Here is a 27,430-nt window from a genome sequence, read left to right as displayed (position 1 = left end):
GACTATTGGCTGCCTGCCTTCAATTCTCTAAATCTGTTCTGCCTACCTGGTTGTTTGTGTGTAGAATCATTACTTTCGGTCTCCCTCCCACGTCCCACTTCTCCAGGCACTTACCCATACTGCCCCTCCTCATACAACAGAATTTATGACGTTCTCTCCAAAACAGCAATTTCTCCCCTTACGCAGAATGGTATCTTTTTTTCACCACTTGAAAGATTCAACGCATCGATGAATGTCGCGGGGATTCTATTATGAAGTGACTGGTAGGAGTATCAAATCTGGACTACAATTTTACAACAACTGGTTTTGACAGGTAGGCTAATCTTAATCAGTGTACCATTCTGTCTTTACACCAAGGCTTCACTGATCGAAAAATTTCAATTTCAGTGCGCAATCTGCGCGTAATCCTATTTTGAGGTTATGTGGTATTAGTAGGTGTAACGTTTTTCCAATGTGGGAATAATAATACATTAAACCTAAGAAAAGTACTATTTATTTAAGTATATGTACATATAAAAACGAAATAATGAACTCAATAGTGTTCTTAATATGACACTGATGACAAAAGTCACATACAAGGATAGTTAGTACTCGATTGATGACATTCGATAGTCTACCTAATGGAAATGTGTAGGATGTTCTCAGAGGTGTGTATAGGTATTCAAATATATAATTATATGTCCTATGAAAACTACTAATATGAAAAAGCTGGGACACTTTGGCAAAGGTGTCTTTTAATATAAGTATCAAGTTTAAGACGCTGGCGGCCTGAAAGTGGCTATCCAAGGTAAGGAGGTGAGAGTAGCCAGGTAAAGAAAGATCTCCTGTGGAGCTGCCTAATAAATATTGCCATTGTAAATATAAACACGAGTTTAGGGTTTGTTGTATTACTTTCTAGTGATGGAGCAGTATAGAATACTTTCCAAAATACAATATTGGCACATTATTCTACAGTATAAAATAATGACAACTGACAACAAGTCAGTTCATCAAATTTTTTGCCCTGCTAGAGCTGCCCCTGTCAACTGTAAGGGCTGTTATTGTGAAGTGGAAATGTCTAGGAGCACCAACGGCACATCCACTAAGTGGTAGACCACACAAGCTCGCAGAATGAGATTGCTGAAGCGTGTAGCACATAAAAATCGTCTGCAACACTCACTACAGAGTTCCAAACTGCCTCTGGAAGTAACGTCAGCACAATAACTGTTGGGAGCTTCATGAAATAGAACACTACCTGCCCAAATGCATAGTGCCAACTGTAAAGTTTGGTTGAAGATGAATAATGGTCTGGGGCTGTTTTTCATGGTTCTAGGCCCCTTAGTTCCAGTGAAGGGAAATCTTAACGCTTAGAATGACATTCTAGACGATTCTGTGTTTTAAACTTTGTGGCAACAGTTAGGGGAAGGCCCTTTCCTATTTCATGACAATGCCCCGGTGCATAAAGTGAGGTCCATACAGAAATGGTTTGTCGAGATTGGTGGAAGAACTTGACTGTCCTGCACAGAGCCCAGACCTCAACCCCATCGAACACCTTTGGGATAAATTGGAACGCCGACTGCGAGCCAAACATCAGTCCCCGACCTACTGTAACTAATGCTCTTGCGGCTGAATGGAAGCATGTACCCACAGCAATGTTCCAACATATAGTGGAAAGCCTTCCCAGAAGAGTGGAGGCTGTTATAGCAACAAAGGGGGGACCAACTCCATGTTGATGCCCATGATTTTGGAATGAGATATTTGCTGAGCAAGTGTCCACATACTTTTGGTCATGTAGTTGAAGTTATTTTAAAAGAGATGGCTAACAACAGCATGCGAGCTGCAATAAAAAACACAGTTCCACTCACCTGATGATGATAATTTTAAACTTAACTTCTTGTTGAAAGTTATTCTTTAAAAGGGAGACACTAACAAATTAGCAACAACATCGTCTTCGTTAACACCTGCTGCAGCCACTGCAAACTAGCCTACACAAAAGCTAGGTAGTTAAACCGTTGCTCGCTATTGCACAGTGACATGTTGGCCTTCGAGAAGGCATAAGTTTCCATGCATTTTTGTAAAACTCAATGTGATTGGTTGATTCCCCTGTCACTCAAAAAGGTTGCCCTAATACAATTCAATGTCAGATGCCTTTTATCAAGCTTCTGATGGCCTAGCCAATGACTGATTAATCTCCCCAGAGACCACATAGAAAAATCCAGATTGAATCTTTTTTCTCTTCAGTGTTAACCCTTTCCTTTCTAACAAAAACTGAATAGATTTAATCAGAACATCATTGAAAATAATATAGCAATTATTATTTGTATTATTTTATAAATCCTTAGCCTTTCTCTGTCTAAAGAATCCATATGTTCTACTGGACATTTTGAACTCTTATCATGGTGATGATTTTACAAAATTACAGTCATGGTCTTGAATTGGACTCACATTTTTCTGGTCTCGGTCTTGACTCAGTCTCGAACCTCTCGTCCCCCTCCAGGTCGCGGTCTTGACTCGGTCTTGCCCCCCCCTCTGGTCTTGGTCTTGAATCATTCTCACTTAAGGTGGTCTCGAACACAACACTGCTAGGTAACACTAAATAGTGTGGCATAATACATAACAGACAACTCATGCTAATGGAACTGACCAGAGTCTAGACTCTCTAGACAACCTTCAAATCACCACCAAATGGTTTTCTGTTAGACAAGTGCCACGAGTAAGGTCCTGGAATGTACGTCCATGTTCCTGAGAAGAGATGACTAGCACTACCATAGTGTCAAATTGACCTATGCCATCTTAGTCATCGGTTCAGTCAAACCAGTAGAACTGATGAATAAGAATACCAGTCGGGGACTCTATGACCTTTAGAGTGTTGAGGACAACGTGTCTGACTATGTGGGTGTACATGGCTAGACTTGCCTGAGATACTGTCAATACAAGAATGAACTAGGCCTCAGGATTCATAGCGATGAACACACATCTCGACAATAGATGTCATAGCACACTTTACACATTACTGCTACCTCTTCTCAAGATACACTTGGGGGAGGAGGGGGGGGGTCTGTTATGATTAATCATAAAGATAAGAGTTGCATTTTTACAAGAGAGAGCTCAGCTTTCCTTTCAATTGTGACAGTCTACAGCAAGTCCTATGGCTTTGTAGTGTTTAATAACCTTTCAGAACAGTAGAGGATAGCCAGAATGATCAGGAATACAGCTGTATCCAATTATTCAAGGAATGCACCCTTTGTATGAAAAAGCTGGGGAGTCGAGAGAGAGAATATGGCTCAAAGTATTTTCTTCTCCCCTTTCCTTTCCTTCTCAGCTGAGCTCTGTTGGAAATTCCACGGCGCCCTCTCTGATGTGAGGATGAGGACCTACACCAGAGGGGCCCCCACAGCGTTCTTCATAAGTCTACTGTGGCCCCTGGTGTCCCCGGTGGTGGGGGTGGGGGTGGGAGAGGAGACGGACCCCACTGGAGGGATACCCTTCATGGGAGGGAACTACGATGGACACCCCATGCTGTTTTTCAGCCAGGGTGAGGTGGAGGAGTTGCAGGCGGCAGCGACTGGGACTCACCGGGAGATGGCTGCAAGGATCCGCGAGGCGGGAGAGGCCATGCTGGAGCTCCCTGAGGAATACCTGCCCCCCTGGAGCCCAGCCGAGTTCAGCGCCCGCTGGAACGAGGTGTATGGAAACAACCTGGGAGTGTTGTCTATGTTCTGTCTGCTCTACCCACACAGGGCCGGGGCCCTTGACCTGGCCAAGGATTACATGGAGAGGATGGCAGCTCAGCCTAGTTGGTATATTTTCTATCTTTGTTTTTCCCATATTTTTGTGTACATCTTCTTATCCGAGATATTGCTGCAGAAAGCAAACCTAAATGCAATCAATTGTCTGTGAACATCATCCCTACTTATTGGGACAAGAAATATGAGATACAATGTGTGGAAACAGTTTCTGAGTAGTTACTCAAATTCAGCCCCTGTGGGAACAGTTACTGTGTACAGTAGATACTCAAATTCAACCCCTGAGTGAATTGCTTGCTTCTCAATTGCAGAAAACCGAGCCGTTCTTCCCTTGGGATCTCTATTGTTTTATGCTTAGCCTACCCTTTGCAGTAATAAAAACTCTCACATGTTTTTCTCATTACAATGACCAATACTGATATATTTGGAGAATGCACAGATGCAGCTTAATCAATGTATTTGTCCTCTGTACATCACCATGTGCCCACTGGGGATACATGCCAAATCCTACTCCGCTTCTTTATGGCCAGACCTGCAAGTAGAGATGCATTGTGGTCCGATGGGCCTGTGGTCCAGGAAATATGTTTAGCAGCTGTTCGAATTCATTGCTGAACATGCCCCCGTTGAAAGGAAATGAAATGTTCAGATGTTGAGCTGCCTGGCCTTGTGCAGTGGGATGGAGGACTAGGGTTTCAGCCTCTACTACTGCTCTGGATTAGAGGTCAGAGGCTGAGATAGTCATTTGACTGGGGTTCTCTGAGTGGTTACATGGGAAATCTCATCTGCATCTCACATTGTTCACCCCCAACCAAAAGGATGTGCTAATGGCGGTCCCAGTCTACAAAATCAGAAGGGAATCGCTTAAAGTCTGAATGATGTTATATTTGAATCAAAAGTATATGATATTTATTTAACCATACTAGGCTATCATGCAAACTTGTTCACATTATGTTGCACAAAAATCATAGGCTAAGAAGAGGGCACCTATGAGATAGCATGTTGTTTCTGTATTTTAACCAACCCTTACAGTACTGTAATTCAGATGACCCCCGACCTCCTGTGAGGGTTGTGATTGTGAAACTTCTGTGGTTTTAAGATTTTCAGTAACAGTACAGTTGATAAAGTCCTTTATAACAAGCTTTCTCTGCACGTCGCAAGCCAAGGAATTCAGTGTTAAGGAGGGGTCTCTGACATATGAGGCAAGGCATTTCACTGTCGCAACCAATTTTGGAGTCATGGCGCCTGCGTTCTCAGAACCTTCTTTGCTTTTAGCTTCATGGTCAGAGGGCTTCCCTTTTCCAGTTTCACCTTCTCCTTATCTCTCAATCCTTTTTCAGAAAAAAGCATTACCTCAGCCTCATTGTTTAAATCCTCTACTTAGCCATCAGCTGCTGCGTCTAGCCACCCCGTTCAGAGGGAGAGACAAGGTTTTCTTCTGGGTACTGACCAGAAGCATTAGTCCAAATTTTCCAATACTTCTCACAATATTTGTCCGTGGCACAAGTGAAGAAATGAAAACCCACTGAGCACATTTTCCCAGTTTAACAACATACAATGTGAGTTCTCTCCTCAGCCACACATTTACTATAGTTTCTGAATCTCACAGGGATCCTTAAAAGTGGCTCCGACAACTTGTCAAGGAGGACCATATTCCGACCGGTAAACTCCAGCTTGTGGCGTACTCTGGTCCCTGGTTTGTTTTAAGGCAGTCCATGTGTAAACACACAGAAGAGACGTCTTGTGTGCTTTGGCGTAATGTAATATACAGTACAGTACAGTACAGCAGTACTCATACTAAATACTTTAACAGTGCATTAAACTTGGTTTGTGAACCAAAGACTGTCATCAAAAAAACATTTTAACTAGTCAAAATCAAGTGTCCCTTTTATTCAATTTAATTTCTACCCATGTAGAAGGCACATTAATTTGCCTTCTACACAGCTCGTTGACAGATGAAAATAATGTATTAGTTACATAAAATAGAAGAAATGCTGCCAGAGGGTAGCTGCATATCTTTGATATGTGTGAATAAAATAAAATAAAGTTTTATTTGTCACATGCGCTGAATACAACAGGTGCTGACCTTACCGTGAAATGCTTACTTACAAGCCCTTAACCAACAATGCAGTTCAAGAAATAGAGTTAAGAAAATATTTACTAAATAAACTAAAGTTTAAACAATTATAAAAAGTAACAATAAAATAACTATAAAATAAAATTATACAGGGGGTACCGGTACTGAGGTAATGTGAGGGGGTACAGGTTAGTCAAGGTCATTTCTCTGCTACCGCTTGCCATGCGGTAGCAGAGAGAACAGTGTATGACTTGGGTGACTGGAGTCTTTGACAATTTTTTGGGCCTTCCTGGGACCCCGCCTAGTAAATAGGTCCTGGATGGCTGTGATGTACTGGACTGTATGCACTACCCTCTCTAGCGCCTTACGGTCGATTGCCGAACAGTTGCCATACCAGGCAGTGATGCAACCGGTCAGGATGGTCTCGATGGTGAAGCTGTATAACTTTTTGAGGATCTGGGGACCCATGCCAAATCTTTTCAGTCTACTGAGGGAGAATAGGCGTTGTCGTGCCCTCTTCACGACTGTCTTGGTGTGTTTGGACCATGATAGTTTGTTGGTGATGTGCATTAAACTTAGTCCGGGTGGCCATTTCATTAATTGTTCAACAGTCTTATGGCTTGGGGGTAGGGCTGGGCAATATGGCAAAAATATTATATCACAGTATTTCAAAAGAAATTGACAGTATGACGGTATTTGACGGTGTTTTAATATTAAAAGTTCTAAATTTGCTTTATGAGTAGTGCGTGACCCTAGGGTGGCAACACATGTATTCTAAGTGATTTCAATGAGTCTTTCTCCATTCTGATAGTTCTATACTGTTCAATTCAACTTCAACCTAAAAAAGTCATAATTTTCATCAATTCCTGCATTTGCGATAATTTCTACACTGCCACGTAGGGCTGCACGATATGGGCAAGCAATTTGGGCCTTATTTTTAACCAAATGTTACAATTTGACTTGCGATTTAGAGCAAAACACTTGGGTTAACTGTTGGAATCATGGAAATAGAATGTCTTTTCTAATTATATAGTTAGAATATAATTGTGGGCACTTTTAATACAGTGTTTTCTGACATGACAACGAATGAAAACGCCAGGGAGGAGTTATTGTGACAGGGTAGGAACTAAAGTGTTGATAGGTGTTTCCTAGGGAACCCTATAATCTTTGGTTACATTGAATGTTTTCTCTTAGCTACTTCACGTAGCTAACATATTCTTGCTTTGCGTGTTCCTCTTTAATTTAGAAGATACTGTTGCACAAACAACATGCTGATTTAGGTCTACACCATCACTGGTATTATCAGGCTGTATAGATAATTACACTTGCTCTTTTTCAGTACATTTATTAGCTAGCTAGCAATTAGCATTAGCAGCGAACAATCAGCGGCAACTAGGAACAACTTGCTAAGAAAAGACAAACTAGCTGTTTGCAGATGTAAGAAACACAAGCTAATAGTGTAATTATAGTGTAATTGTAGAATACTAGTAGATTTATATTAAGAAGCAAAGTGACAACTGCATCGTTGTCATCAACATTGTTGCATATGCTGCATTGACCATGCAGACTGAACAAATGCGCTCCTTGAGTGACAGGAGCTGGGGCTAGGTCTGTGTGGAAAGCGGCATGGAGAGAGAGAGTGGAGAGAGATGACTCAAGTAGCTAAGTAAACTATAAAAATTGACATTACACACTGCATATCACATTTAACAAACCAAACATTCAAATACCGTTATAGAAGGTAAAGTAAAAACCCAAACCGGTCTGTGCATCAATACCGGTATATCGCAAAAAAACGGTATACCGCCCAGCCCTACTTGGGGGTAGAAGCTGTTAAGGAGCCTTTTGGACCTAGACTTGGCACTCCGGTACTTCTTGCCGTGCAGTAGCAGAGAGTACAGTGTATGACTTGGGTGACTGGAGTCTTTGACAATTTTTGGGGTCTTCCTCTGACACCGCCTAGTATGTAGGTCCTGGATGGCAGGAAGCTTGGCCCGTGATGTACTGGGCCGTACGCACTACCCTCTGTAGCGCCTTACGGTCAGATGCTGAACAGTTGCCATACCAGGCAGTGATGCAACCGGTCAGGATGGTCTCGATGGTGCAGCTGTATAACTTTTTGAGGATCTGGCGACCCATGCCAAATCTTTTCAGTCTCCTGAGGGAGAATAGGCATTGTCGTGCCCTCTTCACAACTGTCTTGGTGTGTTTGGACCATGATAGTTTGTTGGTGATGTGGACACCAAGGAAATGTAATCTCTCGACCCACTCCACTACAGCCCCATCGATGTTAATGGGGCGTGTTAGGCCCTCCTTTTCCTGTAGTCCACAATCAGCTCCTTTGTCTTACTCACGTTGAGGGAGAGGTTGTTGTCCTGGTACCACACTGCCAGGTCTCTGACCTCCTCCCTATAGGCTGTCTCATTGTTGTCGGTGATCAGGCTTGTCCACACAGTCGTGGGTGAACAGGGAATACAGGAGGGTAGCTCTGACAGGCCCCCGTGTTGAGGATCAGCGTGGTAAATGTGTTGTTGCCTACCCTTACCACCTAGGGGCGACCCGTCAGGAAGTCCAGGATCCAGTTGAAGAGGGAGGTGTTTAATCCCAGGGTCCTTAGCTTAGTGATGAGCTTTGTGGGCACTATGGTGTTGAACGAGCTATTAATGAACAGCATTCTCACGTAGGTGTTCCTTTTGTCCAGGTGGGAAAGGTAGTGTGGAGTGCAATTGAGATTGCATCATCTGTGGATCTGTTGGGGCGGGATGTGAATTGTAGTGGGTCTAGGGTTTCCGGGATGATGGTGTTGATGTGAGCCATGACCAGTCTTTCAAAGCACTTCATGGCTACCGAAGTGAGTGCTACAGGGCGGTAATCATTTAGGCAGGTTAACTTCACTTTCTTTGGGCACAGGAACTATGGTGGTCTGTTTGAAACATGTAGGTATTACAGACTCGGTGTCGGAGAGGTTGAAAATGTCAGATTAAGACACTTGTCAGTTGGTCCGCGCATGCTCTGAGTACACGTCCTGGTAATATGTCTGGCCCCACGGCCTTGTGAATGTTGACCTGTTTAAAGGTCTTGCTCACATCGGCTACGGAGAGAGTGATCACACAGTCGTCCAGAACAGCTGGTGCTCTCATGCATGCTTCAGTGTTGCGTGCCTCAAAGCGAGCACAAAAGGTCTTTAGCCCGTCTGGTAGGATCGCCTCACTGGGCATCTCACGGCTGGGTTTCCCTTTGTAGTCCGTAATAGTTTGCAAGCCCTGCCACATCCGAGCTGGAATACAAAAATCACATTTTAAAGTAAGGCAGCTTCTTTGATATTTGGCACATAGTAAAGTGTATGGGTCCATGTGATGAGTGGAACGGATTTCTACCTACAGTATATGTCTTTTACATGTTCTGAGAAGAATGATTGTCAAGATGGGGATGAAAATTTATTTACATGGCATGCACTTTAATGGTAACTGCTCAAAATACAATTTCCTTCTTGGATTTTTATTTTACTGACACATTTTACTGTAATTTTTACTATAATTACACAGAGAGAGCTTTTTAAGAACACCTCTTAGCAGGTGTTATACGACATTAACGCATGGGTAAGGACTAATTTGCCAATTTCACAATTAGTAGCTCTTAAAAACACAAGTCAGTCACCATTCAAAATGTATGAGGTGCCAGCTACTTTTGAAATTGCACATAGTGCACTTTATATCACTTTAAAAGGCAGTATATGTTGTTGGACTTTAAAGCATGTGTGAAGATGCTGTTTTGCATGTTTTTGGTAAAGAGAACTGAAAGCTATTTAGATCTTTGCCAAATCAGAAAATGGGCCTGAGAAAGATAAGTTAAAGTCTACACTTTTGATGACATTTAACTTTCAAGAATATGTAGTTAACCTTTTCTGTTTTTATTGGAGCTTATAGTACTGAGCAAATAGTTTGTTTTGAGGTCAGTTTGGTTTTGGTTCGATGAAAAAATTATCACGGTTTTCGATTTTGGTTTCGATAATGTTTTTAGACATTAAATGCACTATGCTTTATGTGAGTTGAATGCTGTAACAACAGATAATAAAACAGTTAATATCCCATGATGGTAGTGACTGCACATTACTGCTTATCACTTATTAACCATCTTTTATTCACCCTTTAATAAAATATTTCAGTTGTTGTGTATATAAACAATTTTCAGGCCTATTTGATGACTTTATTATTTAATTCCAAGTCATCATTTCATCTCTATAGAGCTGCTGTCTGATAAAGTCACTATTTTAGTCGTTTTTCAAAGTAAATAAGGCATACTTTTATGACTGCTGAATACTAAATATCAGTTTTAGCTCAGACAAGTAGGTGCACAATGGATTATAGAGACAAGAAATTCCACGTTAGTTAATTAATATGTTTTCTACACTAAACTTTGTAGAATATTGGCCTTTTGGAAAGCCTACTACATTGCTCAGTTCGAGCTTGATCTGATTTATCTCCAGAGAAACTGCTCATTGCACTCACAGAAAAAAAATGAACGAAATGGAAATTCAAATAATTTAACAGATGTCGGTCAATGAATTGTTTAAAAAAAGAGAATGCTCTAGCTGCCTTGCTTGGGCTAGTGTGAAAAAGGCATTTCAATTAATTCAAGACTATTCGTAAGGATACTAAATATTGTATTAAGTCTTTCAAAGTTAGGAAATGGCACAATATAAATCCGTATTTATCACAGAGGACTATACTCATCAATCATTTTCTGTGTGTTACAGGTTGGTTAAAGATGCTCCTTGGGATGAGGTTCCTCTAGCCCACTCTCTGGTTGGCTTCGCTACAGCCTATGACTTCCTGTATGAGTACCTGAGCAAGGTGCAGCAGGAGCGCTTCTTGCGGGTGATCGGTAATGCTACGCGCTTCATGTATGAGAAGTCCTACATCCGCGGCTGGGGCTTCCAGTACCTGCACAACCACCAGCCCACCAACTGTGTGGCTCTCCTCACTGGCAGCCTGGTCTACATGGCCCAGGGTGAGTACATCTGGTCCATATACTGTGAACGTATGTGTGTGTGCAGATAAACACAAATAAATGTATTATTACATCATCAGCTTTCAGATGGAGTTCCTACAGTTTTTACTCTGTAACCTAGATCATGTCATTTTGGTGGTGGTCCATTCTTGATACACACAGGAAACTGTTGAGTGTGAAAAACCCAGCAGCGATGCAGTTCTTGACACACTCAAACCAATGTTTCTGGCACTTAAATCCATGTCTCAATTGTCTCAAGGATTAAAAATACTTAATTAACCTGTCTCCACCCCTTCATCTAAACTGATTGGAGAGGATATAGCAAGTGACATCATTAAGGGATCATAGCTTTCATCTGGATTCACCTGGTCAGTCTATGTCATGGAAAGAGCATGTTTTGTACACTCAGTGTAGATCCAGTAGATTGGTCAGTTTCTACTTAGTCTATTCATATTCCTGGAATACTGTGGCCTCTTCTTGTTAACTTGTGTCACATCCTTCCTGAGTTACTTGAAATCACATTTGCCTTAAATGGATGGCTGCAGTCCAGCTCCATGCGACTTCAGTAAGATTGTTTCCTCCAGTGGAGGCTTCCCAGGCAGCCCCCTCTGCCCCTGAGTAGACAAACATTCTGGGCTGGAATTTCCATTCAGTGAGCCCAGGTTTATTCTCCATAGCTGCACTTAATCCCTCATAATTGTTTCTCCAGCGGAGACTCTCCACACGATTCCATAACATTCTGGATTGACCTTTTCCCAGTGTTTCTCTTAGTAGAGACTTAAGGAAGGAACATAAGTATGAAAAAGGGCCTTATTATTTCCTGCTCATTTCAAAACTGTTCCTTCTATTGTTTTGCTTTCAATTTCCTGGTTGTATTTTATTGGATGTTTCAGTCAGAGAGGCAGAGAGGCCAAAGGAAGGTGAAGTTGTCCTTGTTGTTCCCAGCAGTGCTATGGTATAGCTTGGTTTGTTTACAAGGGAAGTGTTTCTGGTACAGAAAGAATGAGAGTCGATGTAAAGTAAATGACAGCAGGCTTATGGAGATTACTGTGGTCATCGTGGTTTTTCTTGGAGGCTGGTTTATGATACTGAGCAGAGGGTTGAAAAAAAGGGGGGGCAGGAGAGGGGGGCAGACTGGAGAATTATAGTACCCCTTTTGTTTTGAATCAGCTTTTTTCTTTCAAGTCCAGGAAAAACCGAGTTTGGTCCAGCAGCTTTGGTTGTTAACTCTCCTGTTACCTTGGAAATAAACGTAATTTGGTCATGGCCTGGGGTCTATGTACTGACTGTATAAATGATTAAAGCTGACTTTGCACTTGTATGTTTTTGATCAGCTGCAAATTGTTAAAAGGTAGCTTAACTAACTAACAGTTTTTGCTTAGGGTATAGCAGATTGAGAAAAGACAGATAACCGTTACCTTGCTCATTCTTGGACCAGTTTATTTAGGGGCCTAACTCTGGCATAATTATTTTACTCTGTGCATATTCACTTCCTGCATTCCTTTGTCATGAATTTATCATTCATATCCTGTGCAAAAGTATGACATTACGGGCAAATATTATTCTATCAAGAACACAGTGAAGAAATGGAACTTTGCCACTAAGGTTCTGCCAGAAATCAATCCTAGCAAACATTGGCTTCATGTCACATTTAATTCAGAGCCATTGTATTGCACATGTCTATAGTACTGAGATTTATGGAAGAATACAGCACCTCTCTTTAAAATATGTGTATTATTTTATAGGGGACGTAAAAATCCAATTTGAAGCATTTATTTATAAGGAAGGGATAGACTCCATCTGTTGAAAATAAAGGAAGACATATCTGTCCAAAGCATAAGACCTCTTAAGACCTCTATGAGAAAGTTAATCTCAGCATATAGCTACTGTGTACACTATAGTCTTATCATCAGAAGGGATATTGTATGGGCTCTATCCAAAGGGTGAGTCACGGGGATAGAGTGGATCAGATGACTAGATCGCAGGACAGCAGCTGATATGGGATCAGTGCATTCCGGATGCCGGTGTCTGCATGTTGACGCTTGGCGGCTGGTCTGCCTTGCTGGGATCCTAATTGGACAGCCATGTGTGCAGTAGTTTACCATGGGTTCATCAGTACTTAACCATCAGGATTTCACCCTAAGACCTGAATCATCCACTTGTCTGCTACGGCCACCAGGTGCTCAAGTTGTATTATTTAGTGTAGAATGTTGGGACTCTGGGAGACATTCAAACTCATAGCCACAGTCAGACTACATTGTGTTGCTTCCTTAAACAAAAGTTGTTATACATGAACACTTGATTGATTTGTGAAAAAGTGTCTATTTTACACATACTGTATAACCTATGGGCAAAATGGGTTGAGTCGACCTAGTTCCCTCGTTATTTCAATGTAATTTACATCATATTCAAACACAAATTAACAACAGGTTTGGTTTACGTTTTGACAGTTTTTGAGAACTTTATCAGATGTCAAATAAAATTGTATGTAAAGTACCAGTCAAAAGGTTGGACACAACTACTCATTCAAGGGTTTTTCTTTATTTTTACTATTTTCTACATTGTAGATTAATAGTGAATACATCAAAACTATGAAATAACACATATGGAATCATGTACTAACCAAAAAGTGTTAAACAAATAAAAATATGTTGTATATTTGAGATTCTTCAAAGTAGCCACCCTTTGCCTTGATGACAGCTTTGCACACTCTTGGCATTCTCTCAACCAGCTTCATGAGGTAGTCACCTGGAATGCATTTCAATTAACAGGTGTGCCTTGTTAAAAGTTCATTTGTGGAATTTCTCAATGAGTTTGAGCCAATCAGTTGTGTTGTGACAAGGTAAGGTTGGTATACAGAAGATAGCCCTATTTGGAAAAATACCAAGTCCATATTATGGCAAGAACAGCTCAAATAAGTGAAGTGAAATGACAGCCCATCAAACTTTAAGACATGAAGGTCAGTCAATCCAGAAAATGTCAAGAACTTTTAAAGTTTCTTCAAGTGCAGTCTTAAAAACCATCAAGCGCTATGATGAAACTGGTTCTCATGAAGACCGCCACAGGAAAGGAAGACCCAGAGTTACCTCTGCTGCAGAGGATAAGTTCATTATAGTTACCAGCCTCAAAAATTGCAGCCCAAATAAATGCTTCACAGAGTTCAAGTTACTGCAGCCCAAATAAATTCTTCACAGAGTTCAAGTAACAGCCACATCTCAACATCAACTGTTCAGAGGAGACTGTGTGAATCAGGTCTTAATGGTCGATTTGCTGCAAAGAAACCACTACTAAAGGACCCCAATAAGAAGAAGAGACTTGCATGGGCCAAGAAACACAAGCAATGGACATTACACTGGTGGAAATCTATCCTTTGGTCTGATGAGTCCAAATTTGAGATTTTTGGTTCAAACCGCTGTGTCTTTGTGAGACACAGAGTAGGTGAACGTATGATCTCCGGATGTGTTGTTCCCACCGTGAAGCATGGAGGAGGAAGTGTGATGGTGTGGGAGTGCTTTGCTGGTGATACTGTCTGTGATTTATTGAGAATTCAAGGCACACTTAACCAGCATGGCTTTCATCAAGACAAAGGCTGGCTACTTTAAAGTGTCTAAAATCTAAAATATATTTTGATTCGTTAAACACTTTTTCGGTGACTACATGATTCCATATGTGTTATTTCATAGTTATGATGTCTTCAGTATTATTCTACAATGTATAAAATAGTAAAAATAAAGAAAAACCCATGAATTAGTGGGTGTGTCCAAACTTTTGACTGGTACTGTAGATCTGACGTCTTTGCCCGGTGGGTACAGTATGGAAAATGATTTTGCCAATACTCTCAGCTTTAAGCAATTGTCTAGACTTGTTCATTCTCCCGCCTTGTATAGTCTAAACCCACTTGATTGGCATCATGTCAATAAATGAAGCAGAAACTCTTGTCACCCCACTATCATTGCATTCAACCTACGTCATATTTGGTTATTTCATTCTTAGAAAGTATTCTTTGTTCATTCTTGGAAATAAAATAAGAGGCTTCAGGAATTTTCCTCAACTGGGTCCAGACACCTTTTTTGTGATTTCACAAATTTAGAGAAACTTTCCCCGAACAGCAAATCCCCAAAAAAACATGAACAAAGGCTCCAAAAAAACACCCAAATACATCCTTTTAGAAACGGCAAAGCTCTCAGTATTATGATGTAGGTCTTTAGATGTTGTACACATTAAATTGTGTAATTCCGAACTTTATCCGCAACATTCTTTTCCATTTTGTCGTTTCTTGAGCGATACCTCCCTGTCCTACCTGTTTTACAGGTAACTGCCAAAAGAAAATAAACACTTGAGTAAACGAGTGATACAAAGTATATTGAAAGCATGGGGTACTTCCACACAGGAAGTTCCAGACACTTGTAGAATCTTTGCCAAGGTGCATTGAAGCTGTTCTGGCATGTGGTGGCCCAACACCCTATTAACACACTATATGTTGGTGTTTCCTTTATTTCGGCAGTTACCTATGGCAGCAGGCTACACAGAAAATGGAACCGCTCAAGACGGCTCGAGTTGCGGGAAAGGGCATATAACGTTGCGGATAAAGTTCAGAATGACACAACTTCATGTGTACAACATCTAAAGACCTGCATCACAATACTGAGAGCTTTTTTGTTTCTAAAAGGATGTTTTGAGGTGTTTTATTTTTTATTTTGTTCATGTTTTTTAGGGCCCCCATACTACACAATGAGGATGAGGAAGTGATTTGCTGTTTGGGGTAAGTTTCTCTAAAACATGTCAAATCACAAAATAGGTGTTTGGACCCTTCTAGAACATGCCATTTAAATCAAAAATAGAGATTTGGTTGTAAAAAAGAGAACTTCTCTTTTAATGGCTCATCAAATCATAAATAGTAAAAAACCCTCAAAGGAGTAGAAGGCAAGTCAAATGGCACCATGTAAATAGTAAATCCCTTGACCTCCCACATTCCTGCGAACCACAGCGTCATGGTGTGGGCAACTAATGTGTACTGATGAGGGCTTCAGAGCTCCAGAGCCAGTAACATCACTAGCAGCATGGCTGAAGAGAAGCCATAGATAAGGCCCCAGCATGACAGCAGCATTATCCACTCAGCCAGTCATTAGGTAAACTGAGGCGCATCATTAGGCTCCAGATCGATTGTGGAGGTCATGGCTAGAGCACAGTGTTACAGTACGTGATGTGATTGAGCCATGGGGGGTAGAATTTCTTACTGGTCATTAAGATTATTGGAACTTTTGACTTTATAAAATTAATCAGATTAGTTTGGGTATTGTCACGACTTCCGCCGAAGTCGGTTCCTCTCCTTGTTCGGGCGGTGCTCGGCATCGCCGGTCTTCTAGCCATCATCGATCCACTTTTCATTTTCCATTTGTTTTGTCTTGTCTTCTCACACACCTGGTCTCAATTTCCCTCATTACATGTTGTGTATTTAACCCTCTGTTCCCCCCATGTCTTTGTGCGGAATTGTTTATTGTAAGTGCATTTGCACGTTTTCCCTAATGCGCGACGGGTTTTGTACCCAATTGTTTGTGGTTCTGATTACCGGTAATTTTATGAATAAAACTGCTCCATTGATTACCAAGTTTTTCTCTCCTGCGCCTGACTTCCCTGCCGCCAGTTACGCACTTGTCACGGCTGTTATAAGGAACGGACCAAGATGCAGCGTTTTCGTGGTTCCACATAATTTATTTACTGTGAAACTAAAATGCCCTTAACAAAACACTGAAGGGAAAAAACAACAAACCGTGACGCAGGAGGAACATACACACTCACAAAATATAATCACCCACAAGGACAGGTGGGACAAACATCAACTTAAATATGGCCTCCAATTAGAGACAACGACAACTAGCTGCCTCTAATTGGAGGTCATGCCAAACAACGACCAACATAGAAATACAAAAACTAGAACTGAACATAGACATACAAAAACAGATAAACACCCCCTATCACACCCTGACCACTCTACCATAGAAAATAACAACTTACTATGGTCAGGACATGACAGCACTCCCATACAGGTATTCTCCTGACTTGATTTAATTCTATGTATTTTTTCTGTTCTATTCTATGTACTTTTTTATAATCTATTGTAATTATATAAAATAATGTTGGTTCATTAATTCCTACATGATGCCCTTGTCTAATAATGGAAAATGCAGAACCGTCCAAACAATGTGTGGACTTGGGAGTATGGAACCGGAGTGTGGGCATTAGCGTAGTGAGATGCTGTTTGTGTAAATGTGGTCTTTGTGTGCCAGCAGTTCCTGTTTAATGGTAAATACCTGCTCTGTGTAGGTCACTGATCTACTAGCCCAAACCAAACACAGGGGTGGATGCCAGCTCAGGGGCTGGGCTGTGAGCACCGGTGAGGTGGTGGCTGGAGCCAGTCCACTAGGTAGCTGCCATGCACCAGTGAAGGACTGGGATTCCTCAATGAAGTGTGGCTGGAGTGTTTATGTGGTCACTTCTTCTCATAGTAAACTCTGTGTGTGATCCAGAGAGAGAGAGATGCTATACATTAGTCTGGTATGGTAGTATCATGCTTTCCATATAACGTGAGTTAAGGCTCCTGTATGAAGTTCCTGGAAATTAAGAAATCTGAATTTTGAATGACTGAGTAGCATTAACTGCATTTACGACTACAGTACCTCACTTGAGACCACATATTAAACCTAGTTACTTAGTTAAAGTCATGACAACAAACACTTTAGGTGGCTGACAGCAATCTATCTCAAACCCACTAAGCTGACCCTGGTTTCCCCTCTGTTCTGTTCCAGGTTATCTGCAGGAGGCCTACCTGTGGACTAAGCAGGTTCTGGCCATCATGGAGAAGTCTATGGTGCTCCTCCAGGACGTGACAGACGGCTCGCTGTACGAGGGCGTGGCCTACGGGACCTACACCACCCGCTCTCTATTCCAGTACATGTTCCTGGTGCAGAGACACTTCTCCATCAGCCACTTCGACCACCCCTGGCTCCACAAACACTTTGCATTCATGTACAGGACCATCCTGCCAGGTAATACAACAATTGATGTTGTATGCTCTGCTCTGCCATTCAATTGCATAGAACATAATTAATGTTTCCCTTTGCAGAAGTTGCTTGGTTCGATTGACTTTCTACCTCTAACTGTGCATTTAGTCTAGATATTACGTGATGTATTAAAAGGTCATATGGATATCGTATAGGGAGCAAGACCATTTTTTTAAGGAAATACAGTGCCAATCAACAATCTGTGAATAAATGTTCATAAATGCCTTAGTGAACTGCTGAGGCACCCGCCCTGGCCCTGTATCCAGCTAGCATCCTTGGAAATGTTTCCCAAGTTCTAAGTAGATTAGGGCGGGTGCCTCAGATTAGGTATGAGTGCATTACCACCATGTTAGAGAGTGTAACTACTCATTTGTCCTGATATGGGGTATGCATGCGTGATACGGGGTATGCATGCGTGCACTTAATAGCTTCCTGGAGGTCTGTCAGAGCTGTGCTGATCCCTCTCCTCTGCTCTCCTCTCTTTTCTGGCTGACTGTCTGAAAGTCAGTGGGAGGGCAGTGCTGGAGGAAGGGCCCCCTCCCAACACTTTGTATTGTGACTGGGGCTGAGCAGCTCTAGGAGATCTAGTTTTGGACTCCCACAATATTTGGCATGGGGCATTTGTTTGTCCAAGATCTAACTTTGCATCACGGCAGGAATGTTGTAAACAGACGATCTTTCAGAATGGGAAACACACACCTAGTATCACACCGCTTGTGCACTATCACAGCTCAGGATGTGACCCAGATGCAGACACAGGAGGCAGATAGTTCCATACTCAGAATATTTATTTTACTAGTGGTGGAAAAAGTACCCAATTGTCATACTTGAGTAAAAGTATAGATACCTTGACACAAAATGACTAAAGTGAAAGTCACCCAGTAAAATACTACTTGAGTAAAAGTCTAAAGGTATTTGATTTTAAATATACTTAAGTATCAAAAGTAAATGGAATTTCAAAAATATACTTAAGTATCAAAAGTAAAAGAAAGTATAGATAATTTAAAATTCCTTTTATATGGCAAACCAGACGGCACCATTTTCTTGTTTTTTAAAATTATGGATGGTCAGGGGCACACTCCAACAATCAGACATAATTTACAAATGAAGCATTTGTGTTTAGTGAGTCCGCCAGATCAGAGACAGTAGGGATGACCAGGGATATTCTCTTGGTAAGTGCGTGAATTGGACCATTTTCCTGTCCTGTTAAGCATTCAAAATGTAACGAGTACTTTTGGGTGTCAGGGAAAATGTATGGAGTAAAAAGTAAATTGTTTTCTTTAGGAATGTAGTGGAGTAAAAGTTGTTAAAACCTGTTGGGGCTAGGGGGCAGTATTTGCACGGCTGGATAAAAAACGTACCCGATTTAAACTGGTTACTACTCTTGCCCAGAAATGAGAATATGCATATAATTAGTAGATTTGGATAGAAAACACTCTAAAGTTTCTAAAACTGTTTGAATGGTGTCTGTGAGTATAACAGAACGCATATGGCAGGCCAAAACCTGAGAAGATTCCATACAGGAAGTGCTCTGTCTGACAATTTGTTCTCCTTCTGTGGCATCTCTATCGAAAATACAGCATCTCTGCTGTAACGTGACATTTTCTAAGGCTTCCATTGGCTCTCAGAAGGCGCCAGAAAGTGGAATGACGTCTCTCCTGTCTCTGGGCGAAAAACAGCAGGAGATTATGTGAGTGGTCAGGCTGAGAACAGTGACACTGGAGATTCGAATTCTCCATTTTTTTCTTTCAGCCTTTGAATGAATACAAACGTCCCACCTTGCCCAGGGAGGTTAAAAATAGTAAAGATACCTCAAAACGACTTAAGTAATGCTTTAAAGTATTTGTACTTACAGTTGAAGTCGGAAGTTTACATACACCTTAGCCAAATACATTTAAACTCAGTTTTTCACAATTCCTGACATTTAATAAAAAATTCCCTGTCTTAGGTCAGTTAGGATCACCACTTTATTTTAAGAATGTGAAATGTTTGAGTTTGAGTTTCTTTTCATTTTTACAGGGACAGTGCACATTAATCAACGTTTCAGTAAAAGTGCCGGTTTTAGCCAGCCGGCTAATTTTCAACCGCAGTCCCTGGGCAGGTTATTAAAACCATTACAATACAGACAATCAATGAGCAGTGAGCACACGCAGAGCAACATAAGACAAGCAAGAAATAGTATGCAGACAGAACAACACAGCGCAACAAGACAAAATCCATAAAAGCAAGTGTTTCCACACCTCACAAGCTACAGACAACATGGAAAGCGGTGATACACAGCTAGGGATTACGTTCACAAATCTGATTGGCCTTTAGCCATGTCTGCATGTTTTTTGTGAAAGTCTGATAGGTGGTGCAGTTACGTGTGTCTGATGGCAGTGTATTCCAGACATGGGAAGCTCTCACAGAGAAAGCAGATTGACTAAAGGTGCTTTTCCTTAAGGGAAATATACAGTCACCTCTCATGGCAGACCTTGTGGATCTGCTGCCATATGTTTGGGTTTTCTGTTTAACAAAAGTACTGAGTGGAGGGGGATGCTTCATTTGTTCAAGCCAAACTGCCATTCTTAGATCCTGAGTGTAAGCTACATTTATGGGAACCATGTGTTTTGGGGAAATGGCTTCAGCAATAAAGCTAGGGAGATGCTAATTTCAACAGGGCCTGTAGTTTCTCTTTCCCTTTTAGGACATGGCATGCCATGCATTTTTTACCTTTGTGTTAAAAATGCAAAAATTCTGTTGAAGCTACATATGTAAGATTTGTAGTGTATTTGAGGTTTAACAAAGGCTTCTAAGTTCTTATACAAATGTATAAAAAATGTCCATTCATTATAATCCACATAATTCACATTTCCTGTTGCTGCAGAATTATTTTCCTGCTGTAGCAAACTGTCTTAAATTAAGATTCTACAATGCCTTCAAAGTATTCAAAACCCTTTACTTTTTCGACATTTTGTTGTGTTACAGTCTGAATAAAAATGTTATTAAATTGAAATTGTGTGTCACTGGCCTACACATAATACCCCATAATGTCAAAGTGGAATAATGTTTTTAGAAATGTTTACAAATGAATAAAACATTCAAAGCTGAAATGTCTTCAGTCAATATGTCATGCCTGCTCCCCCTCCCTGGCGCTCAGTGGTGCCAGGCTGCCCATCATTACGCACACCTGTCACCATCGTTACGCGCGTATTTGGACTCACCTGGACTCCATTACTTTGTGGATTGCCCCTCCCATATCTATCATTTCTCGGTTTGATCCCAGTGTCAGCATTAATGTCATTATGTTTCCCCTGTCCAGACGCTGTCCGGGTTTTGTTTCAATGACATTATTTATTAAACGTTCACTCCCTGTAGTCTGTCCTTACACAATAAGTATGAATACTAATTGACTCAAGACATTTCAGCTTAATTTTTTATTAATTCGTAAACATTTCTAAAAACATAATTTGTTATGGCAAGCTTAAATAAGTTCAGGAGTAAACATTTAGCAATAAGTGTTTAACATGATTTTTGAAGAACTACCTGATCTCTGTGCCCCACACATACAATTATCTGTAAGGTCGAGCAGTGAATTTCAAACCCAGATTCATCCACAAAGACCAGGGAAGTTTTCCTGTACCTTGCGAAGAAGGGCACCTGTTGGTAGATGGGTAAAAAAGCAGACATTGAATATCCCTTTGAGCACGGTGAAGTAATTAATGACACTTTGGATGGTGTATTAATACACCCAGTCAATACAAAGATGCAGGCGTCCTTCCTAACTCAGTTGCCGGAGAGGAAGGAAATCGGGATTTCACCATGAGGCCAATGGTGACTTTAAAACAGTTACAGAGTTTAATGGCTGTGATAGGAGAAAACTGAGGATGGATCAACAACGCTGTAGTTACTCCAAAATACTAACCTAATTGATAGAGCGAAAAGAAGGAAACCTGTACAGAATAAAAAATATTCCAAAACATGCATCCTGTTTGCAACAAGGCACTAAAGTATTACTGAAACAAATGTGGCAAAGCAATTCACTTTTTGTCCTGAATACAATGTGTTATGTTTGGCGCAAATCCAACACATTACTGTGTACCACTCTCCACATTTTTTAGCATAGTGGTGGCTGCATCATCTTATGGGTATGCTTGTAATCGTTAAGGACTGGGGAGTTTTCCAAGATAAAAAGAAACAGAATGGAGCTAAGCACAGGCAAAATCCTAGAGGAAAACATTGTTCAGTCTGCTTTCCACCAGACACCAGACACTTGGAGATGAAATTCACCTTTTAGTAGGACAATAACCTAAAACACAAGACCAATTATAAAATGGGTGGTTCGAGCTCTGAATGCTGATTGGCTGACAGCTGTGGTATATCACAGGTATACCATGGGTATGATAAAACATTTATTTTTACTGCTCTAATTACATTGGTAGCCAGTTTATAATAGCAATAAGGCACCTCAGGGGTTTGTGATATATGGCCAATGTACCAAGGCTAAGGGCTGTGTCCAGGAACTCCATGTTGCTATTGGCCATATACCACACCCCTTCGGGCCTTATTGCTTACATATACACTGGAGTTGCTTAGCAAGACGACATTGAACGTTCCTGAGTAGCCTAGTTCCAGTTTTGACTTAAATCGTCTTGAAAATAAATGGCAAGACTTGAAAATGGCTGTTTTCACAGTTTGATTTTTTTTTTTAAATGATAATGTGCAAATATTGTACAAACCAGGTGTGGAAAGCTGTTTAGACTTAACCAGAAAGACTCACAGCTGTTATCACTGTCAATGGTGATTCTAACATGTATTGACTCAGGGATGTGAATACTTATGTAAATGAGATACTGTATTTCATTTTCAATACTTTAGCAAAAAACATGTTTTCACTTTGTCATTTTGGGGTATTGTGTCTAGATGGGTGTGGGAAGAAAATATTTAATCAATTTTGAATTCAGGCTGTAACACAACAAAATGTGGAAAAAGTCAAAGGGTATGAATACTTTCTGAATGCGCTGTATATCTGTACAACACGTACCGTATTACTTACATTTTATAGACTACTCAAGATTGAATCATAAGAAGGTATATTGTTTGTACAACCAAACTGGACCTTGGACTGATCAGTATGTAGCGGTCACTTCAAATTTGTAAGAGTTTTATGATAAAAACATTCAATATTTCTCTAACAAACCAGTATGAAAAGCCACTATTGCAGTTGCCTCCTCCTATATTTGAACTGTAAAATAATCCATATGGATCTTGGCCCTGGCCTGTTCCATCTCACCAGGGTTCCAGAGGACTGTAGCCATAGCAGATTCCAACTACAATTGGTTCTACGGGCCTGAGAGCCAGCTGGTGTTCCTGGACCGATACGTGATGAGGAACGGCAGCGGGAACTGGCTGGCTGAACTGATCCATCAGAACCGGGTGTTGGAGGGGCCAGGACAGGCCGGGAAGGGACAGAGATGGTGCACACTGCACACAGAGTTCATCTGGTGAGACTGAGTCACTCTCTCTCTCCCTCTCTCTCTCTCTCTCTCTCGCTCTCACTCTTGTCTGTTGGTTTAGTTGTACTGTTAAATATGCTGTATTGTATGGATTTAGACCTACAGTTTATTATCATACTGATAATTAAATAATTTACTCCATTCTGAATGTTAAATAGCATTTTGAGCAGCTTCATTTGTATATATGAAATTAATATACTGCTCAAAAAAATAAAGGGAACACTTAAACAACACATCCTAGATCTGAATGAAAGAAATAATCTTATTAAATACTTTTTTCTTTACATAGTTGAATGTGCTGACAACAAAATCACACAAAAATAATCAATGGAAATCCAATTTATCAACCCATGGAGGTCTGGATTTGGAGTCACACTCAAAATTAAAGTGGAAAACCACACTACAGGCTGATCCAACTTTGATGTAATGTCCTTAAAACAAGTCAAAATGAGGCTCAGTAGTGTGTGTGGCCTCCATGTGCCTGTATGACCTCCCTACAACGCCTGGGTATGCTCCTGATGAGGTGGCGGATGGTCTCCTGAGGGATCTCCTCCCAGACCTGGACTAAAGCATCCGCCAACTCCTGGACAGTCTGTGGTGCAACGTGGCGTTGGTGGATGGAGCGAGACATGATGTCCCAGATGTGCTCAATTGGATTCAGGACTGGGGAACGGGCGGGCCAGTCCATAGCATCAATGCCTTCCTCTTGCAGGAACTGCTGACACACTCCAGCCACATGAGGTCTAGCATTGTCTTGCATTAGGAGGAACCCAGGGCCAACCGCACCAGCATATGGTCTCACAAGGGGTCTGAGGATCTCATCTCGGTACCTAATGGCAGTCAGGCTACCTCTGGCGAGCACATGGAGGGCTGTGCGGCCCCCCAAAGAAATGCCACCCCACACCATGACTGACCCACCGCCAAACCGGTCATGCTGGAGGATGTTGCAGGCAGCAGAACGTTCTCCATGGCGTCTCCAGACTCTGTCACGTCTGTCACGTGCTCAGTGTGAACCTGCTTTCATCTGTGAAGAGCACAGGGCGCCAGTGGCGAATTTGCCAATCTTGGTGTTCTCTGGCAAATGCCAAACGGCCTGCACGGTGTTGGGCTGTAAGCACAACCCCCACCTGTGGACGTTGGGCCCTCATACCACCCTCATGGAGTCTGTTTCTGACCGTTTGAGCAGACACATGCACATTTTTGGCCTGCTGGAGGTCATTTTGCAGGGCTCTGGCAGTGCTCCTCCTGCTCCTCCTTGCACAAAGGCGGAGGTAGCGGTCCTGCTGCTGGGTTGTTGCCCTCCTACGGCCTCCTCCACGTCTCCTGATGGACTGGCCTGTCTCCTGGTAGCGCCTCCATGCTCTGGACACTACGTTGACAGACACAGCAAAACTTCTTGCCACAGCTCGCATTGATGTGCCATCCTGGATGAACTGCACTACCTGAGCCACTTGTGTGGGTTGTAGACTCCGTATCATGCTACCACTAGAGTGAAAGCACCGCCAGCATTCAAAAGTGACCAAAACATCAGCCAGGAAGCATAGGAACTGAGAAGTGGTCTGTGGTCTCCACCTGCAGAACTACTCCTTTATTGGGGGTGTCTTGCTTATTGCCTATAATTTCCACCTGTTGTCTATTCCATTTGCACAACAGCATGTGAAATGTATTGTCAATCAGTGTTGCTTCCTAAGTGGACAGTTTGATTTCACAGAAGTGTGATTGACTTGGAGTTACATTGTGTTGTTTAAGTGTTCCCTTTATTTTTTTGAGCAGTGTATGTTGTTTTTTCAATTCTGCAGGTATGATCCAAGCCTGACTCCCAGGGCTCCTGCAGACTTCGGTACATCCCAACTCCACTACTTTGAGGACTGGGGGGTCGTCACATATGGAAGTGCTTTACCCGCAGACACCAACCACACCTTCCTCTCTTTCAAGTCGGGGAAGCTGGGTGGACAGGCCATATTTGACATCGTTCACAGGAACAAGTACAAAGACTGGATCAAAGGGTGGCGGAACTTTAACGCTGGCCATGAGCACCCTGACCAGAACACCTTTACGTTCGCCCCTAACGGTGTTCCTTTTATCACAGAGGCTCTGTACGGGCCCAAGTATACCTTCCTCAACAACGCAGTGCTGTTCTCCCCAGCTGTCTCAGGGAGCTGCTTCAAGCCATGGGAAGGTCAGGTCACCGAGGCCTGTGACTCCAAGTGGCTGAAGTACAAGGTGGGGCTGGCGGCGGACTCCCAGGGCAGGGTGGAGGCGGCTCTGGAGAGGCAGGGGATGGTGTTCATCCGTGGAGAGGGCCAGTCGGCCTACAACCCTGACCTGAAGATCAGGAGCTTCCAGAGGAACCTGCTGCTCCTGCACCCCCAGCTGCTGGTCCTAGTGGATCATGTCCATCTGGAGACAGACAGCCCAACCAGGGCCATGAGTGCCTTCTTCCACAACACGGACCTGTCCTTTCAGGATGCCAAAATAGATGGTGTGCACGGAGCCTTTATCAGACACGGTGAAGACCCATATAAAATGTTCTGGATGGATGACACGGGCTTCAGTGAGAAAGGGGTCTTGGGGTACTGGAACTATCCACGTGGTTACCCCTATAATGGCTCGAACTATGTGAATGTGACAATGCCACTGAGGTACCCACACACCAGGGTGGCCTATATCTTCTTTGGGCCGGGGGTGGACGTGCAGAGCTTTAGCCTGCGTGCTGATGCTAATAGGGTGGACATTTACCTGGCCACCAACGAGCACACCTACACCATCTACCTTCTGACAGGAGAGGTGACCAACAAGCCTCTGTTCGCCATGGTACTGTTGGACCAGAAGAAGATTGTGTTTGAGAAAGCAGCAGGAGTGCTGAACGATACGCCAGAGGAGGTGGAGGAGTATGTCAACGTAGTAGAGGACAACCTCCAGCATGCCAAGCCTGTTTTCCAGCAGCTGGAGAGACACATCCTGGGCAGGGTACTCAACACGGCCAGCTTCCGCAAGACAGCTGAGCGCCTCCTACAGTTCTCAGACAAGAAGAAGACGGAGGAGGCCATCGAGAAAATGTTTGCTCTGACTAAGAAACAGGGCAAAGGAAAGGGGGCCATGAAAGCCTTGGGGAACCTTGGGAACGAGCTCTCAGAGAGCCTGCCTGACATCTTTGCACAGATCGAGGTGAGTGAGAAGAAGCAGAGATCGAAGAGCACAAAGCGGATTATTGAGGAGAGCTCAGAGGAAGATGGAGACTCCAGGGCTTTTATGGATTATGGAGACTCAAATAAAGGCAGGAAGGGTGGCTTTGTGAAGGGTCGCAAGTTCAAGGAGGTCCACATGTCGGCGACAGCCAAGAGTGACAGTCTGTCAAACGCAGCCTCTTATATCAGACTATTCCTAATCATAAACATAGCCACCTTCTTCCTGCTACTGGCTGTGTTATTGACACGCTTCCAGAGAGGCAGAAGTCTACACACCCAAAGGTGTTTCTATGGCATTCTCCTCATCGACAGCTTCATCTTACTCTGCCTCTACTCTTCCTGCTCTCGCTCACAGTGTTGACATCATCACTGTGCAACGACGGGGAATGTCAATGTACAGACAGACCTATTGAACTATTGTAGTTCGCCATGGGTGAATAAAATGCACCATACACCTCAGTCTGAGCCAAATCTACCTGATGGGTGTCCAGGAAATAATTAATTCCAAATAGGAATTGATAGACTTAACGATATTAAGCCAGACCACCTCTGAGATCCTAAGCTTCTGTGGAGCTTGAGAATGGAGTCTGAATAAACTTTGTCATGTACAGTTTTTAGATTAGACCCCCTGACTCATATCAAAGATCTCCAAGACTAGCCACTAAAATGCAGATGTCTCTGCCTCTCTCTGTGTACGTTTTGACATGCAGTCTAAGTCATAAAGAATATAGAAAGGTCGGGTGATTGTGGAGGCCAGGTCATCTGATGCAGCACTCCATCACTCTCCTTGGTCAAATAGCCCTTACACAGCCTGGAGGTGTGTTTTGGGTCATCGTCCTGTTGAAAAACAAATTATAGTCCAACTAAGCGCAAACCA

General features: G+C 42.3%; 1 protein-coding gene across 4 annotated transcripts; it reads left to right on the top strand.

Annotated features, from left to right (window-relative positions):
- The first annotated feature begins 47 nt into the window (after positions 1-47).
- Positions 48-27,430, top strand: LOC106571323 (dermatan-sulfate epimerase). 4 transcript variants are annotated; one of them, XM_014144261.2, is made up of 6 exons: positions 48-313; positions 3,302-3,779; positions 10,556-10,809; positions 17,616-17,855; positions 23,146-23,353; positions 25,165-27,430. In XM_014144261.2, the coding sequence occupies exons 2-6, from the start codon at positions 3,346-3,348 to the stop codon at positions 26,912-26,914; spliced, it is 2,886 nt and encodes a 961-aa protein (XP_013999736.1). In that variant the 5' UTR covers positions 48-313; positions 3,302-3,345; the 3' UTR covers positions 26,915-27,430. The 4 variants fall into 4 exon arrangements, with proteins under 4 accessions (XP_013999736.1, XP_045551600.1, XP_045551598.1 ...); XM_045695644.1 differs by lacking the exons at positions 23,146-23,353; positions 25,165-27,430 and adding an exon at positions 15,524-15,571 and having other exon boundaries at positions 17,616-17,852; XM_045695642.1 differs by lacking the exon at positions 48-313 and having other exon boundaries at positions 3,642-3,775.

Source organism: Salmo salar, chromosome ssa15 (assembly GCF_905237065.1).
Source record: "Salmo salar chromosome ssa15, Ssal_v3.1, whole genome shotgun sequence".
Taxonomy (NCBI): Eukaryota; Metazoa; Chordata; class Actinopteri; order Salmoniformes; family Salmonidae; genus Salmo; species Salmo salar.
This window is presented reverse-complemented; position numbering and strand designations above follow the sequence as displayed.